The sequence below is a fragment of the Centruroides vittatus genome, unplaced genomic scaffold (genome assembly GCF_030686945.1).
Source record: "Centruroides vittatus isolate TY-2023 unplaced genomic scaffold, ASM3068694v2 contig_2734, whole genome shotgun sequence".
Classification (NCBI taxonomy): domain Eukaryota; kingdom Metazoa; phylum Arthropoda; class Arachnida; order Scorpiones; family Buthidae; genus Centruroides; species Centruroides vittatus.
Window position 1 is genome coordinate 106,310 of NW_027121741.1, and position 20,166 is coordinate 126,475.

Sequence of the window (20,166 nt, forward strand, 5' to 3'; positions counted from 1 at the left end):
GTAGAGTATTGATAACATAAGGGCAAAAGCAATGAACAATACATTGATCATTATTTAATTAAAATCTTCCTTGAACCACATAAGTAATCCAATAAAACAATTGCTATTGCTTTATGATACCATTCTACAAAACACATTTTGGATCGTAGTTGCAAAGTAGAATCTGTACAATGATTTTCTAATTTTACACATCACAAGTATACTAAATTAAATTTTAAATTAAAAAATCATTTGGTAGATTCTGCTTTTCAATTGATTAGGAACTAAAGGTCTAAAATACATCTTGTAGAATGGTATCAAAAACATAAAAGTAATCCAAAAAAGGAATTTGTTTTGGAAAGAAAATAAACGGTTATTTGATTGTTAAAAATGTATAAGATGAAAATTAATTTTTGTCATTTACAAATATAAAATTTCAATGATTTGTTATATTGTTGATATGAAATTCATTCGTTCGTCCTACTATTGATTAGTTGTGATCAACCTCTATCACATCATATTTTATTATGGTATTAACAATTTACACCAAATAATCAATTTGGCTAATAAAAATTCAAGTGATATTTATCCTTAATTGTACAAGTATATATTTCAACATTAACAAAAAAGAATAAATAAATAAAACTTGATGTGATAAATGCCACATTTACAAATACTAACAAATATTCAAACACCGAATAAGGTTCAAATATACATGTTTTTGGCATTCAACTAAGCAAGTTTCATAATGGTCTTACAGATCTCTAAGACAATGTTACAATCAGATTTGGCTGGCATAGCCACACTACAATTCATAAAGTAATTTACTTCTGTTTTATTTTCATTAGTATTTGTAAATGTTTGATTTTTGGATCACCAACCTTGTTAGGTTGATGATCCAAAAATCATTATTAAATATAACTGAAACTATAGTTGTTTCCAGCTTAATAAATGCCCCATTGTTGAACCTATAAATTTCAAGTCGCTGTCCATCTTTCCTTAATTTCGGAAATGGCATTAGATAAATGAAATTCAAGACCAAATACGAAAAGCTTAGGTGCAGGAAGCCTCTAACTATTACTATTACATTATTTCAATTCAAAAATTTTCTTTTGAAAGGAGTTAGTTAGATAAGTGTTCCGCAACCGGCGTGCCATCACAAGGTGTAAGGTGTGACGTGAACTTTTACATATTCTATTAATTTTAAGTTTTATTTATATATTTTTATAACAGTTACTGTGTTTCTTATACTTTTATTTCATTCTCTGCTGCAGCACTGATGAAAGATGATGATGATTGTTTATTCTTTATTACAAGCCATGCATTTTTATGTATTCTAAGAAATTAAATGTAAATTAAATTTGCTCACAGGTGTTGATGTCTATTTAATAATAATAATAATAATAATAGGTTAGTGGCATTATGTAATTCTATTAATAGTATCACATCACACGTTTTTGAGAATAACATTTTGGTGTGCCGTGTTGAGTCGTGGTGTGCCACAAGTAGAAAAACATTGCAGAACATTGAGTTAGATGACTGGCACGACTCTATTGTTAAAAGAAAAGTATGACATACAGAGGCAAGCCACTACTAATTTGGGATGGAGAGAATATATTTTAAATTAAATAAATTAATTATAAGAGAGCTTCTTCTCTCAAAAATTGTTGAAATTAATATCACAAATACTATAGTAGAGATAACAGACTTATCACACTACTACTGGTAACATCAAAATGACACTTCTATCATCAGAATGCAACTTTATTACTGTTATGCATTTCGGTACACAACACTCTCATCAGCCATACATAAAATATATGGCTATCTGTTGTAGAACAAATTTGCGGAGAAATTGAAATTAATTACAATCTACAATTTAAAACATACTTGTTCGAGGTTTATTTCCACCCACATGGCACAGTACCATGAGGATTGCATTATAAACAGGCCTATAATGTCTAAAAAGAAAATCTCTCGATAATCCACTATATAGCAGTTGCATTTTTCTTTTTAAACAAAAAGTATGATTACAAATTGAGCCTGGCATCGTGATGGTATCACAAATAATTTATCGTTAGCGATTACTTTCTTTTAAATCCGATACACCATTTTTATAAACTTGCTAATATAGAAAATAATTGACCAGAAAGCCACAAATATTGGATTTGCAGCATTTGGGATTTTTACCGATATGCATATAACAAACAATGTGTGTGTTATAACAGCATATACTAATCTATGTATATAATCGAGACGAGTTGATAATAATAATATAATAATAATAATAATAAACACAGAGCCATAATCACAGATAAAACAATTTACCACAACAGACCAGACATCACACTCATTGACAAACACAATAAAATCACATACATTATAGACATATCCATTCCAAACACTCACAATATACAAAACACATGCACTGAAAAAATTAGCAAGTACACAGAACTCGCCCAGGAAATAAGGCATCTATGGAGGATGGATAGGGTGCTTATTGTACCTGTTGTTCTCTCCTCTACAGGTGTGATACCACACACACTACACAAAAGCCTGGGCACATTACAATTGAGTAGAAACACATACATCACACTACAGAAGGCCACTATATTGAATACATGTCATATTGTGAGAAAACTCCTGAATACAGACGCACACACTGATACACTTCTTTAATTTCTGTTTTGGTTACTATGCCTTGACTTTGGTCCGGCATAGTACACAGCCACCGGTGTTAACCGAGTATATCTCACTTAACCCAACATAATAATAATAATCAGCGCAGAGCCCAAACGGTTAGTAGTTGAAAGTTGAAATTTGGTACACAGGGTACGTCACGAGAATGCACACTAAGAAGGGATTTTTCGAAATTCCTCCCCACGGGGGGGAGGGACAGGATTAAGGCTTAATACTTCCATTGTTGATGGAAGTGTTAAGTAACAATGGAAGTGTCAAGAGAAAGCGACGTGCAAGACACAGATGCAGTTTTTTTCGTTTCTGCGGGAAATCGAACATATTTTTAGACCCATCTAAAAATTCTCTAATTAGCTGGAAACAGAGGGATCCAATTCTTGCATTCTGTGAAAACAGGTAAGGTTGATTATAACGTAATAATCTTAATCTTCACTATCGTTACTTTTGGCCATGCAATGCCGGGCCTACATGCTAGTTAATTTATATACCCAAAGGCAAATAGTCCTTTCCTACTATCCACTTTAGGCTATAGCCAGCAGCCTTTTTTCCCATTTTTGACTGTCCTGTTGACACTAATGTGAGTTCAACCAAGCCAACAATGAGACAGGTAACCATATGGTAAAGGATGGGAGCTGATATCTGAGAAACTCGTGAAAATTCCTAAGGTGCTTACCAGTATTCATTCTTGGTCTCCAGAGGAGTAGACTGATGCTTTCATCTGTTAAAATGGTTTCAAAGCTGGGTTTGAGAGGCTATGTAAGACAAGTTAGCATGGAAAATGCAAATTAGGACATTCTTCTTTATTTTATATCCATGATAGATAATCTTACTGAGATCAAGTTTTCCCAAAATGTTTACATCGTAATAATTTCATTATATTTAGATAAATTGGTTTTTATATGAAAAGGAATGAAATCCCAGAAAATTAAGAACCATTTAATAAGCATAATTATGGAAAAATCAGTTAATGTTACCTATGGTTCCAAAATGGCGGCTCGTCTCTGATTCCAGCAAATAGAAGAAAGGAAACAGTGGGAATGCACGTTCTAACCTACCTATTCTAATAATTTTGTTGGTAATAATTATGGTAATTTATTAGAATGTTAGGTTAGGTTAAGATGTGTGTCCCCACTGTTTCCTTTCTTCTACTTGCTGGAATCAGAGACGGGCCGCCATTTTGGAACCATAGGTAACATTAACGGAAAAAAATCAAATGAATTGATTCAGGCAAACTAATTGAAAATGTTATAACATTTTCAATTAGTTTGCCTGAAAAATTTAGGACGTAGATGTTATGGCCGAAGCTTGATGCAGTAATCATCTTAGCACCATCAAATGCAAAGTAGTAAAGCCCGTATTTTGATTTTAGGCATTTCCCATTTCACAGCTTGCAATCTTAGGTTTACCCAAAATGTATTGGGCAATCTACAGATTATATTATTCTCCTCAGGCAAACTGCAGTTTGCACTTTACCCAAAATCTGGACAGTGAATAATGAAATAACCAAAGTTTTAATATAATTTTTCCACTATTGTAAACGTCTATACTGTAGTACTGTAAATATCTGTAAAATTAATTTTTATTTGACTTCAGAAACGTATGTGTTAGAAATTGACGATTTTAAGAAAATTACACAGAATTCCAGAACAAAAATTTAACCAACTGAAAATTGTCATCTATTTTTTGCAAATTTGGCTATTTAAATTGTTAGCTTGATTTGTTATCACATAGGAAAAAGATCAAATAATTTTAAAAAGTTATTTTCTTAATAAATATGTTATATAATTTTACTCTGAATCTTTTTTTATACATAATTAACAATGAGAAATTTTAATTACAACATCATTGCTGACTTACAAATGCCTGCAGCTCATTTTAAATCACATCTCCACATAATTATTATTAGAAAAGATTTCAAAACAATTGTATAAAAGCTACAGTCAAACCTGTTTTTATGCGGGGGATAGGGACCGCATTAAAAAAAACGCATAAAAAAAAATCTTACGAAACTTCACGAATGGCTGTAAATAATAGTTTTCGCAACACAATTAAAAAATATTTTTTTATGCGGTCAACAGGGACCGCATAAAAAAAGTCTCACATAGAAAATAACTCAAAACCGTACGAAATAGAATTTATTGACAACAGATGTCAGCACTTGACTGCATCGTCTGGTCTATCGTCTGTTTTACATATTTTTGTCCAGGTGGTGTTTTGTTGACTTAAAAAGTAAATTATTTCATTTTTTGCATATTCATGCAATAATATTACTATAATAAGTGCATTTATGCTATAATAAGTTTATTTAGCTATAATAAGTCAACGTAAGACATGACAAATCGCACGAGACTAGTCGCCAACTATACCGCACAAATTAAAAATTCGCATTAAAAAAAATCGCACAAATAAAAATCGCACATAAAAAGAGCGCATAAAAACAGGTTTGACTGTATTTAATATATCGATTGCTCCAGATAAACTAGTTTCTCATTTATAACACGGACAAACATTCAATCTCTCTCAAGTGTCATATGCTTTAATTCTTTACTAAGAGAATACGCTAATTTTGAAGAGCCGGCGCACAAAACTCTTCGAGCCATTATGTCGATGGGACCACCTGAAAACAGATACTTTTTAACGAGAAAATAATTTATATAAAAGTTTTCACTATACTCGAATTTTATTTAATACCTTCTGTATCAATGACTGTTCCTCCCGCTTCTTTCACAATTATGGTTCCGGCAGCGATGTCCCAGCAATGTAAACCAAATTCATAATAGGCATCGGCTTCCCCGGATGCAATCGCACACATGTTAAGAGCTCCCGAACCTGAAGCTCTGAAACTACATTTATAATTTCCATTAAATAATTATTTTCCTATGAAAATATAAATAGAGACTTTTTAAAATCTCACCTGTGGACTTTATTAATTAAATGTCTCATATTTGCAAAGACTAATTCAATTTTTTCTGTATTTCGACTACTGCCCATTTCTGAAACTAGAAGCGACTGATCTAGCTCTAGAAAAAGTGAATATTTCAATACTTAATAAATTTTTCGAAATCAGAATAATACACAAGGTCTGTCCAGAAAGTGTAAAAACTTTTAAATTACACACCAACTGAGAATACAGCTTGCACAACTCTACTGGCAAGTTTTTTGTACTGTAGTGGTTCTACTAATGTTTAATTTTGTCACCGTGCATAATAGAAGTGTTATAACTTTGTTTCATTCAAACAACTAAGTTTATTGTCTTCCTCGCAAAAGTTGTACGTCTCATTGTTGCGGCTAACAAAATACAACTACTTGTGGTGCTCACTAGGTGTGTTTGGACTCACTCTAGGAAATAATGACACGTACCACCCAGGGTTCGTTTCTTGTTTTCACCATGGTGAAAACAAGAAACGAACCCTGGTTCTAAGTTAGAATTTATTAATTATTTAATAAATTGTAACTTAGAAAACTACAGTACATACAATGCCTAATATTAGTTTGTGTGTCATCTATATATATAATCAAGATGGGTTGATGATGATGATAATAACAACTCTCCTGTGGTCACCACCTGGTCGTGGTGGGAGAACCCAGTAATTTTACTGATCCATAGGGCAATGCAGGCTGGAGCACAAGCTCCTGGTAGGGACACCCATGCCAGTAAGGTCTATGGGCAGAAGGTAGTGTTTGCCACAATACCATCTGCCAAAAGCAGTTTATTCTATCTTCATTCGTTGTTAAATTATATTAATTTGCATAATCACCTGATAAAAATTTCACGAAAATCATTATAACTGAGTATGAGACATGGACCTATCGGTGTGATGTGGAAACAGAATATCAGTTATCTTGGTGGGAAAACATTTACCATGACCCAAAAGGAATGACAAGTTTGGTCAAATGTGGAGGTCTTGCTCGCTGTTTTGTTCTGGAAGAAATTCCTGGTATCATTCACTAGGAATTTCTTCCAGAAGGGGAAATAGTAAATAAGGAATACTATCTGGAGGTGATGAAACGTTTTTGTGAAGCAGTGAAGAAAAGACAGACTGTTTGGAGAGAACAGCATCATGACAATGCTCCAGTCTACACAACACTGCTGATAATGCAGTTTTTGGCCAAGAACATTATAACACTTGTTCTCCAACCTCCAAATTCCCTTAAACCCCAGCAGGCTTCTTTTTGTTTCCCAAATTAAAATCTGATCTCAAATGTTGCTGTTAAACCCATTGATGCCATTAAGGAAAATTTGCTAGTGGAGCTGTGAATCTTCCTATCAAAAGAACTGTTTCAGGAAGCATTATTTTCATGGCAGAAATGCTGAATTCTGTACATAAACTCAAGACTACTTCAACAGTGACAAAATTGACTACCTTCTAGATAAATGCAAACAACTACAGTCGACACCCGGATAACTCGACACTCGTCGTTACATAGTCACTTTTTTGTGGTCCCAACCCACTTACATAGGCAATAATGTTATTAACCTTAAAAAACTCGGTTTACTCGACATCGTTTAACTCGTCACCACTGGATAAATCAACATACTTTTTCTGTTTCACACTTTTTAGAATTCTGATAAGTCGACTCCCCCCTCCCGAAAAATGAGTTCACACCACACAGCTTATTGTACGGTGTAAACTCACTTTTTCAGGAGGGGAGTCAACTTATCAGACGTCTAAAAAGTGTGAAACAGAAAAAGTATGTTGATTTATCCAGTGGTGATGAGTTAAACGATGTCGAGTAAACCGAGTTTTTTAACATTAATAACATTATTGCCTATGTAAGTCGGCTGGGACCGCAAAAAACTAATTAACTTACGGTGTCGACTTATGAGGAGTCGACTGTACTTGCAAAGTTTGCAAACTTTCTGTACAGACCTTGTATAAATGTATCAATCTAAAAAATTGTTCTAATCACATCTTAATTTATAAAAAAAATTTTTAATAGTTTAACTATTTGTAAGTATTCTGCGTTAAATTCTTTTTTTGAAGAAGTTTCTATTAATAAAATCATAATTAAACCATACATTATAATAAATTAATATATAATTAATGTACTGTACATCAATCTAAAAACTGTTTTCAAAACATTATTTATAGACATCTTTAATTTCTAAAAACATTTCTAAAACTTTGTTTTGAACATTGTAGAAACATGAAAAACAGAAAATTTACACACACAAAATCATTACACAAATTTAAAAAAATAAATATAAATATACAATTCATATTGTCTGACAAAGGAAACCTGAGTTGTCATCACTGATTTCAACCAAATTTTGCAGATGTATTTACTCGTAAACTCCACCAAATCCTGGGTCCTGTGAATTTTGGTGGAGATCCTATTCAGGAATTTGAGAAAATCACAATTAAAGTTTTTCTAGAACTATTAATACCTACAGAGAAGTGCCATTCAGTTTTTCATAGTGTGATTAGTTAAGGCTTTGTTTGAAGAGCATTAATATGCAGGTTTGAATCCTGTACGAGATTCTTTACATTTATAACTTAGTTTATCTCATTGTTATTAAATTCGTTATGAACAATTTCCATGCCATTTTTAATTACTGAATGTTAAATTTATTCTTTATAAATATCGGGGAATTCAAAGATTATTTTATTTAAAGTTTTTGGCACAAAAACTACACATGCAATAAATACAATTACTGTTTCACAAGAATATGACAGCATTTTGGAGTGGTATTTATAATAAAAACAATAAAAATATAATGGTTAGGTGCACCACACACACTCATTGCTACTTCCTTTTGCACAATCTTTACATTTTGTTTTAATAACAGTGTGTGGAAAACAGATTCATTAATGTTTTTGAAAATATTTCTTTTGCATGTTATTTGAGATGCAAACAATGCATATTTTAACAAGTTACAAAAAATTGGTTGTAAATTAGAGTTATTAATAGCATCTTCATGATTGGCTATTTCTCTGTCAGTTTTAAGGAGATAGTTACAGTGCACTAGTGCTCATTAATGCCATAGGAATATCCATCTCACATAAATCAAATACAGTAAACAAAATAATCTATAAAAATATCCTAGCTATCAACTTTGGTCACTTCCCTTTCTACATCAAATGGACCCACCCAGTGAACTCTGGCAAAGACTGCTCAATTATCACTGGATAATCTATAAATTGTGGTCAGGATTGCAAGATCCTTCCAACGCAGAACCTGACACCAGTTAGAATAGTAAAAGTTCATGTCCTAACTCACAAATTGTAAATAAATGTTGAGTAGGAGGGCTAGTTTGACCATTGCAATGAGTAAGTCGATAGGATGTCTTTGTGTACCAGAAGTCCAACAAGGCCTGTTTTAACAAGTAATTCAATTTAATGAGCTATAGCAAGGAATACGTAGAAGCTACAGCACTAAGCCTATACACAAATACACTATTCATCTTCGTTTAATAGTATATTTAAGATTGGCTCGATATCAAGTAGCTAAGCACTTGTACTTTAAAATGACAGAGTACCTATACCGAACTGAGAGAGAGTGTTTACAATTGAGGGTATAATACCTCGAGACTTGATGGTTCCGGATCCTGTTCATTCAATGTTGGTAAGATGATTGTGGATCTAGTCGAGGTAAGTATCCAGGTGGCCCATATACGGATCAAGATAGGGAAATGAGAGAGACAAAAAGTCACAATTCAAAGCTATTCCTGAGGGACTGGTCACCCCGAAGATCAGTGCACTCGCATTATATGAGTATTTAGTGTGGGAATCTGATCAAGTGACTGTTTGTTTGGTAGTGGTTGTTTGTATTCCTCCTTAGACTAAGTTAAGTGTCAACTTTCTCACATTTGACAGTCGACTGTTATAACATATTTGTGATATGGAGTTGATGTGAAAGAGGAAAGGACTTGTTGACAGTTAAGTCCAATGGGAAACAGACGGTAAAAGGAAAGTTTCTAGACATATCTTTTCGTTAAAATTTTACAAGAAAACAGCCCCTGTATTCTCACACTTACATATGAAATATATATATATCAATATATTTATATTACATCAATATATTTATACATTATATATATATTGATATAATGTAACAACCTACATTATCACATTTTTATTGTTTAGTGTAATGTTATATGTATTTTCTAAATATGAAGTGATCAAAATAAAAAATTTTTGATGACTAAAAACTGTACATAAACTTAATGAAAATTAAATTATAAATATAAAAAAGAAAATAATCTCATACGGGATTCAAACCTGCATATTAATGCTCTTCAAGCAATGCCTTAACTAATCATGCCACAAATACGTGAATGGCACTTCTGTGTAGGTGTTAGTGGCTCTAGAAAAACTTTAATCATGAATTTCTCAAATTCCTGAATAGTGAGTGGATCCTGTGGCTTTAATGGAGCTTAATTACAAGTAAATACATGTCCACAAAATTTCATCGAAATTGGTGATGCAACTTTCCAGGTTCCTCTTGTGAATAGTTCATTTCATTCATTTACAGTATAAAAGCTGCATTGAAATCATATTTTGGATTTTAAATATATGTTTGTGCAAGCACAAATTTTTTGCTAAATATCAGTAATAATTATCAAAAATACAGATTCTTTATGCAGTTCCACTTTATATTCATATTACAGGTATAAATTTAACAATAAACATAAGTAATTTTACAAAAAATGATTATATTTCCTGTTGATATTTTCTTCAACATTCAACAAGAAGTGCACTAAATATACTGTACTTATGTATACAGGTTCAGTTACTTGAATTCATAATACACAAATTTATGTAGTATATAAACTAACAGTTTCTTATGGAACGATACTATTCGATTTTTTAGCCTGATGATGGCCTATAGAATAGGCCGAAAACGTTTGTTTAAAATTAAACTTTCTCAGCGAAGATAAGGTGTTAGATTTTGTTTATAACAGTTTAAGTTGCTTATTTATGTAATAAATTTCTATTGTGTGACTGTATAGTTATATTTATCTATACAGGTTGTTCAAAGTAATGCAACACAATGGTTTCACACATAGTATATACTATACAGAATGCTGTTAATAAGAAACAATTTATGATTTAAAACAATATACTTTGATAATAATTATATGTTTACAAATGTAGTTATTAATTATTTAATAAATTGTAACTTAGAACACTACAGTACATACAATGCCTAATATTAGTTTGTGTGTCATCTATATATATAATTGAGATGGGTTGATGATGATGATGATGATGATAACAACTCTCCCGTGGTCACCATCTGGTCGTGGTGGAAGAGCCCAGTAATTTTACTGATCCATAGGGCAATGCAGGCTCACATAGGGTCTATGGGGAGAAATGAAGCTAAGAGTGACCACACCCACATTCTGTGGAGATATTTATTATGGTAATAACCAGATCAAAGTGTGATACCGGCTCGAACGTCACCCAGGATAACAAGGTCCGCGTTCGTGAATTAGGTAGAGGCTCATGTTCGAAAAATAGACCACAGTCTCCCTTGGTTACCGGTGGCGAAAGCAGCACCAGCCCAAGCATGGCTATGCCCTCAACACATGTGAGGAACCAACCCAGCCTTGGTGTTTCTGTGGCAATGCATCCACAGACCACAAAGGCTGGAAAACCACGCCAACGGATAAAATGGACAGTAGAAATGAATGAGTTTATCATCCGTACTTACTACACGATCACAAAACTCGAAACAAACATGACAGCATACAGACAACAACTACACCATAGATTCACACAACAGTATCCTCATCTCACTGTCACCGAACAAAGGGTCGTTGATCAAAGAAGAATAATTATACACAACAACCTTATTCCACAAACAACACTTGAACTTATCAAACAACAGGTTGCTGATCAAATACATCAACAGACAGAAACATCTAACATTAATGAAGATCATGTAACCTGTCAGGATAATCCAGCAACAAGCATTGATAATATTTGTATACTAGTACTTTCTATATATTAACAGGACTTATTATACTGGAAATTATGGATGCAGATATTTAGTCTTACAGATCGAAAATAATGTTCTTTATTTAGTTCACCTGTTTGGATAGCCTACAGAAGAGATATTAGAAGAGAGAATTAAGCATTGATAATAACACACATACAACAATTACCACTAACTTGGCTTCTACTGTACTATTTTAGATGCAATTTTTTGCGTTTTTGACTGTGTTTAATCAGGTATGCCACAAGAATGCACACTAAGAAGGGATTATTGGAAATTCCCCATCCACGGGGAAGTGTTAAGAGAAAGTGACATGCAAGATTTACAGGTGCAGATGCGGTTTTTTGCATTTTTTGTGAGAAATCGAACATATTTTTAGACCCATCTAAAAACTTTCTAATTAGTCTGGAAACAGGAGAGCCTAATTCTTGCATTCTGTGAAAATGGGTAAGATAGGCTATAATGTAATAATCTTAATCTTTGCTATCGTTACTTTTTGCACGAGCAACGCCAGGTTTATCTGCTAGTACCATAATAAAATGGTTAAATACTGTAGTTATACATCATATAAGTTACATATTAAATAAATAATAATTAACTGTACAGTATATCTTGATTATATGTTACAATTTACACCATAAATTACATATTTTCTCCAACAGTGCAGTAAGATACATATACATTATGTATGGAAGCATTATCTGGTGTATTACTTTTGAATAACCTTTTATATACACTATCATGACAGGCATCAAATGTTATTTGATATGTCTTATATTAATACGTTTCAAACAATTCATCAATGGATTTGCATAATATAACAACTATAATTGCTTAATTAATATATATTAATTAAGCGAAAGAATTTATCTGTAAAGCAGATCATCTGCAATTTGATATTATTAAATATAGTTGGTTATGTATATATAAAAGAATGTAATAAAGAAAATTTAATATATAAAATATTTTATAATAAATATATAATTTTTGTTTATAGTATTCAAACAAACAAAAGATGAATTCTTACCTGTCTGTCCAGAAACTTGCAATTTGATACCATTACAAAATGCACCATTTCCTTTTCTTGCTTCATACAATCTTTTCAATAATGGATTATAAATAACACCAACAACCACCTAAAAATTATTTCATTAGGATTTTTAATGATAAAATTAATTTTTAATTTTTCTTCTGATAAAAACTTTTACCTCTTTGTTAACAGCCAAACCAATTGAAACTGCTACAAAAGGATATCTACATTAAAAAAGAAAAAATTGAATATTTAATATATTAATGCAAAATTTGTATATTCCCAATTATAGATTTTGGAAACTTATCATCTGACATCAACATAAGTTAATATGTTTTAAGATATACACAGGAAGTGACTATAACCTCTCTCACCTAACTGCAAAACATTTCATAGCATACAGAGGATCATGCTAAATTTTTATTATTAAGAATATCTGAAACTTCTCATTTGAAAAGTTTTTATATACAATGAAAAAGTTCTCTTAAATCATAAAATTGCTTACTTATAAATATATGATATACAAAAGAAGTGGGAAAAAAATATTTAAATTGAGTATTCCGAATAATTTTCTATTAAATTTTGTCGTAATAATTTGATAATTGTAAGCTATATCATTAGAATAATTCTTGAAAAAAAATTATAGTGAAAATAAAATACCTAGAACCTCACCTAGTTTTGTGAAATAAATAGTTGACAAAATTATGTATTATTCTCATATCACTGTATGAACTTCCTTTCTAAAAAATATACATACATCCACCAACGTAATGTATAAATTCCACTGTATCTTATACTGTATATAAAAATGCATTTATGAATTATAGTTAAGTAATAAACTTAGTTACAAGAACACTTCAAAACCATAATCCAGTTTGGTTTATAAGTAGATTATGGTTTTGAAGTTTTCTTATATTGCATACATACAGTTTAGTTTAGTGTTTATAAACTTAGTTACTTTAAAGGTACTGACTTCACTAATTTTCTTTTGGGCACTAAGGAGGCAGACCTTTTTTTTCTAAGCCCATTATCAGTTCAGTAAGGATAACAAACAGGTGGGTAGACGAGAGGCCCAACATACCTGGGACAAACCACTCCACCTGTGAAAAATTCCTGGTGTTCACTTGCTGGACTTGATTCTAAATCCTTTAGAATAACACACTGATTCCTTTATCACCTCAACTATCCACTAATTAAATGGATAAAATGATATTTTATGTATCACAATAACTGCTTAAATGACAACTCTCAAACACAATCACACAAAAAATGGGCACCAGGTAAACTACATCAAATGCAGAACAAAACAAAATTCATTAAATAGAACAAATTCAAATAAACTTTCTAGTAGCAGAATGTATAAATGTTATTGGTTAAGTAATTTTTGAATGAGTAAAGTCTGTTGGGATTTTAACTGGTCTGGGTGTTTGAATATCAATTTTTTTTTGGCAAACAAGCCAGTAAAGCAAATATAAGTGAGCTCCAATAAAGCAGATTTTTAAATGAATGTAATAATAATGGCTTTTTAAGACAACCAAACTTTGAGAAACAAACATTCTCAGGCTTTATATTCATTTCCATAATTTTAGAAATAAATGTAAGATTTGAAAGGTGTTCTTGGAAGGAATTTAAAATTGAAAATGTAATACAAGATCCTTAAAGTTAAAAAAAAAAAAGTTTCGTTGCCTTAAAAAGCTGTCTTTATTGCATTTATTTATACATGGTACCAAGTTTTGCAGAAGCAGATTTAGGTTTGTTAATTTTAAAGATCAGAATTTTATATGAATAATTATACATGAATAAATATCTAAAATATTCTAAAATAATAAAAAAAAAAGATTATTTGTATTTTATAATTTACAATTATACAATTATAAGGAAACAAACTGAAAATGATTACAAATGAATTTATTACGTGTGAATAAAATTCATTGTTCCATCAACCGGATCAATTATCCAAGTGGGAGCGTCCGTAAAATCACAGGGAATTCCCTTTTCTTTCGATTCTTCTCCTATAAATCTGTCGCAATAATAACAGTATTAATTACAAATTGATTATGAACGTTCATTAAATATAAATATGAACATTTACTTATGTGAAGGATATTTCTCTTGTAGTGATTTCCTCAGAAAATTCTCCACTTCTTTATCTGTTTCTGTAACAAAATCTACAGTACTGGATTTTGTCTGTATTCTTTTAGAGTTATGAACAGATTCAGCTATCATCTACAAAAATATAAAATTTATGATTAGTATTCTTCATTTATTACTATGGAAAGTTTAAATCATTTGAAAATTGAGTAATATTTAAAGTTAAAATATAATTTCTTATATATTATTGTCTGTAATAGATATTTACAAGAATTAATATTTCTTTAACAGATTTTCTTCAAGGAGGGGGAAAAACTTGTAATCGTAATAAAACTGTCTACTTAAAATTATAGAAAGAAAAGTTAGTTGTACGAAACATTAAAATTATTAACAATGCTCTTTTAGTACGTAAAGGATATTTTGAGATATCTTTACAGTTTCTTTCATCTATATTTTCAAGTTAATGCATTTAAAAAGCAATATTTAAAAAAATTCCTACACTACCATACTTTCCGGCGTATAAGATGACCCCTGACTTTTGAGAAGATTTTCCCGGGTTAAAAAGTCGTCTTATACGCCGGAAAATATGGTAATTTTGCCGTAAGAACCGAAATCAAACTTCCTTGTGAAATAAAATGTTTTGACAAGGCAAATATTTCGGACTGATCTTGGTTCTTACAGGAATATTAGCATATTAAATGCTACAATGCAGTTCTAGGATTAATTATTTGGATATATTTCATAATTTCATTAAAGTATGATGATTTAAAGATTGTTTCTTTTAAACAAGGAATATGTGTTTATACAGAATAAGAAAAAATATCTTTTATGTACTTCATTCTACTTTAATAATATAAAGCTATTGGAAGGCTTCATAATCTTATTAAGCAGATATTTCCTTGCACACTCTTCTATGTCATCAAATCTAGAGAATTTTGAATCACATTAAATTTTATAATAAACATTAATTTCATAAATTCTAATAATCTCTCTAATTCTTTTAACATGTAAAAGAATGTATTTTAGTAACTTTTTGTACAATAAAAAACAAAGAAATGTATGAAGTTTATAGCCAGATATTGCACTTCTACAGTTATTCTTAATTTTAAGACACAATATCTATATTTAGAAGATAAAATAAAACTATAAAATAAAAATATACAATTCAAACTTTACTATCGTAGGCACAAAAAACCTTTCACACTCTATTTCTAGCAGACAAATTAATGAGCACAAATGTTTTCGGCCGTTTTAAAAGGCCTTCTTCAGGTGCACTGAGGACGGTTGGAAAGTCGGATAGCCAATGTTTACGTGACGTCATTGTTTATGAGGGGTTTCCTCTTACAAGTGACATCTTAGCAGAGAAGGTTTAAACGAAATTGACCTTGGAAAATATTTTAAGATTAGCCAAGATGCGTGAAGTATTGTCGAAGATAAGCGAATCCTGAAAGGCAAAACAAAGGAAATAGAAAGAAAAAGGAAAAAGAAACCTGATAAATTTAGAAACTGCACGAGAGAACGAAACGGACAAGGAGAGGGTGGACCGGTCCTTTCCGTTTCGTTCTCTCGTGCAGTTTCTAAATTTATCAGGTTTCTTTTTCCTTTTTCTTTCTATTTCCTTTGTTTTGCCTTTCAGGATTCGCTTATCTTCGACAATACTTCACGCATCTTGGCTAATCTTAAAATATTTTCCAAGGTCAATTTCGTTTAAACCTTCTCTGCTAAGATGTCACTTGTAAGAGGAAACCCCTCATAAACAATGACGTCACGTAAACATTGGCTATCCGACTTTCCAACCGTCCTCAGTGCACCTGAAGAAGGCCTTTTAAAACGGCCGAAAACGTTTGTGCTCATTAATTTGTCTGCTAGAAATAGAGTGTGAAAGGTTTTTTGTGCCTACGATTTTAAATTAGTTCTAGCTTTGTGTGCAGAGATTCAAACTTTACTGTCAAAAACAGAGCTAAACTCACTCTTAGGTTATAAGCTTATCATTGAGAGTTAATGAGAAACAGATTGAGAAGAAGAAAAACATTACTATTAATCATTGGTCTCTCACATCAGAACAAATAAGTGGAACAGCCTTGTAGCAGTTTTTCCTATATTTCACAAATAAATGTAGGAAAAACTTTCATAAATAATTATGTTAATTAATAAATTGTACAAATGAAAATATTGTGCTCTGAAATCTTTGTTACAATAAATCTGTATTGTAAACGTAATATTTCAACTCTTCAGGCTTTAAAAATTGGGTTAATGTTACCTATGGTTCCAAGATGGCGGCTCGTCTCTGATTCCAGCAAATAGAGGAAGGGAAACAGTGGGGATGCACATTCTAACCTAACCTAACCTATTCTAATAAATTACCATAATTATTACCAACAAAATTATTAGAATAGGTTAGAACGTGCATACCCACTGTTTCCCTTCTTCTATTTGCTGGAATCAGAGATGAGCCGCCATCTTGGAACCATAGGTAACATTAACCAAAAGTTTAAATTCATTGATTCATTAAAGAGAATATAATATTTAATTTTAATTTAAGCTATGTTATCATTTACTATAATAATAAAACATATTGTAGTTGTAAAAAATAAGTCAATATTTGGAAAATTATTTCAAATTATCTATACAGTAAATAATTTTACTTTATTATTTACAATTCAAGAATTTGAAAGTTTAAATTTTATTTAACAACTTTAAATGCTTTATTATAATGATAAAAGAAAAAATTTATAACAAAATTAACAAAAAAATTAAACCGGAAAATGTATAACTGATTAATTTGTACAGTTATTTTATGCACATTTTCATTCTCTTCTATACAAGTATATTAGATAAGCATTCTAATAAGTAATGTAAGAAATCATACTTTAAAGTGAATGAGAGTTTGTATGTGAGAATACTTAAAAAATCATTTTATACTCCTTATAGAAATCATACAAAAAATAATAATAATTAGTTATATATGAAGGGTTTGGGTGTAAAAGATGGCAACACATAACAGTGCACTTTGAACTATATTGATGATGTTCTTCCTAACATCTTGTGAATAGACATTTTAAATTAATTTGAAATAAATTATATATTAATTGATTTTCATAAAATATTGGAAATTAATTCTGGATTAGATTGATTGTGTATGGCAACAACACATGGGAAATTTGTAAGGGGGATACTCCCAGAAAGTCTTTCTATTAAGGGAAACCTATTCAATTCAGGTAGTACAACTGTGAAGAAAACGGAAAATTCCATATGGCCAGCCCATTGGCAAAGTATGAATCCATGGAGTTTTATTCACTCAGCAAATTAATTCTGCTTGTTGTCTTTCCAATGAGTAGTATAAAAATAATATATCTGACATTTTGGAAATGTCATATTTTAGTCTATACAACTTAACCGGTTAATGTTACCTTAGGTAGCCAAGATGGGGGCTCATCTCTAATTCCAGCAAGGAAGCGGTAGGATGCACGTTCTAACCTAACCTAACCTATTCTAATAAATTACAATTATTATTAGCAACCAAATTATTAGAATAGGTTATGTTAGGTTAGAACATGCATCCGACTGTTTCCTTGCTGGAATTAGAGACGAGTCGCCATCTTGGCTAACTAAGGTAACATTAACCTTTATATATTTCAGGTATTCTCCAGAAATTTTTGCTAGTATTAGTTTTATATAAATGCTATTTAAGGTAACATGGGAACAATAACTTCATACTAATATTAACTTTAACAAAGATCTTTATCAAGAAATCTATGTCATTTTATTTAAAATTTGAATTTTATACATTTTAAATAAAATGATATAGGTTTCTTGATAAAGATATTAATAAATGCTATAAATAATTCTCAAAAAAGATTTCTTTTTATCTTAATATAAATATTTTGTAAAGATTAATAACATACAGATTTACTGTACAGTAATTTGTACAATACTGCACAACAATTTTGTATATTATTATACAATTCTTTTATACAATTGCAAAAGTATTGTATAAAAACTAAATTTTTTCAATAAAATTGCATCCTAAACTTCTTTTTGTCATATTGTTTAGATAACATCCTTATCTCTCTCCTTATCCTTTATCTCCAATTTCAAACTATTTACTTTACCGAAGCTGTACTGCTGGTAATTTTAGTATCAATTGGCTTATTATAACTATTTATTAGTCCCAGTTATTAATGAATTAGAATCGAATACTTCAGATAACAAAGCAACATGTTTTACTATAGACCTATATACAATGCCAATGATATTATTTCACTAAGAGGAGAATATAAAACTGTTCCCAGTGTTAACAGTAACAGCTATAGTTTCAACTTAACTAAAAAGGTGCATTCACTTTGTCAGAATAGTATACATGTTTACATTAGTCTGATATCATTCCTAATCGTTTCATAATGGGGAAGTGTGTTTTGTCAAGTTACCGCAATGCAACACTTGGGATATGCCTTCCGGGAGGTCTTTTTAAGGATAACTGGCCCCCACTTAGGCATAACAGATGTAAAGAAAACTTGGAAAAACTCAACGTGGCCAGCCTGTTCTGGCAAGGCGCAAACCCATGACCAAACTCCCAGTGTTTGGTGAATTGTATTACACGCTTGGCCACGAAAGCATGTAATACAACTATGTCAATTACAAACTCCCAGTGTTCGGGGAACGGAACTGCTTGGCCACCAGTGAACTTCGAGTAGCTGTAACACAAAACTTCCTCTTGTGTCTCACTAAATTAAAAACCATGTTTTTAACACAGAAAAATAATATAAGAAAGAAAAAACAGGCATTTCTTTACATTATTTAGAACTTTGTAATTGATTTTTCTGTTGTTATTTCTTCAATGTTGATAAATGTATTGAAAGGAAACTGATCACACCCACCTGTCCAGCCTTTTCTGCTAAGGCTAATGCAGTCTTGTAACAATCATCTAAATTCACTTCTTCCGACATCTTCTTCAATTACTTTTTCTAGATTTTAGCCTTAACTTTTCCAAGGATCCGCTATCGAATGACGTCAAATATCGAATATCAATCGGTTCAAAGAACAAACACAGCAAGTAAGCGCGATAACGGGTTATGTGTATTACAGAACAATCCACAGACGAAAATATGTCAATTTCAGCTGATGGCGCTACCTTCGTGTTTCTTAATTTAATTTTTTTTTTTTTTTTCATACAGTTTAAAATATCAATTGTTTTCTTATTTAAATAATTAAACGATGTACAATTTTAATTAATGATTAGCTCGTTGTTTCCGAAACGGTCCTACTACTTGACATAATTGATTAATTAATGCCAGACGTCACAACGCTGGGTCTGCTCGATTGGTTGGAATTTTTGCGTCATTTTGACGTAGTACTGAAGTTTTACAATAAAAAATGTAAAAGAGTGACGTCAAATTTACGTCAAATACAAGAATTTTTTGCCCTCG

General features: G+C 31.2%; 1 protein-coding gene across 1 annotated transcript; it reads right to left on the reverse strand.

Annotated features, from left to right (window-relative positions):
* Window positions 1–5,067: 5,067 nt before the first annotated feature.
* Window positions 5,068–19,865, reverse strand: LOC136971955 (inositol monophosphatase 1-like). Its single transcript, XM_067266476.1, has 8 exons — window positions 19,618–19,865; window positions 14,742–14,875; window positions 14,565–14,669; window positions 12,828–12,873; window positions 12,647–12,755; window positions 5,591–5,696; window positions 5,368–5,519; window positions 5,068–5,293 (listed from the first exon to the last, which is right to left on the reverse strand). The coding sequence occupies exons 1-8, from the start codon at window positions 19,684–19,686 to the stop codon at window positions 5,187–5,189; spliced, it is 828 nt and encodes a 275-aa protein (XP_067122577.1). The 5' UTR covers window positions 19,687–19,865; the 3' UTR covers window positions 5,068–5,186.
* Window positions 19,866–20,166: the final 301 nt, after the last annotated feature.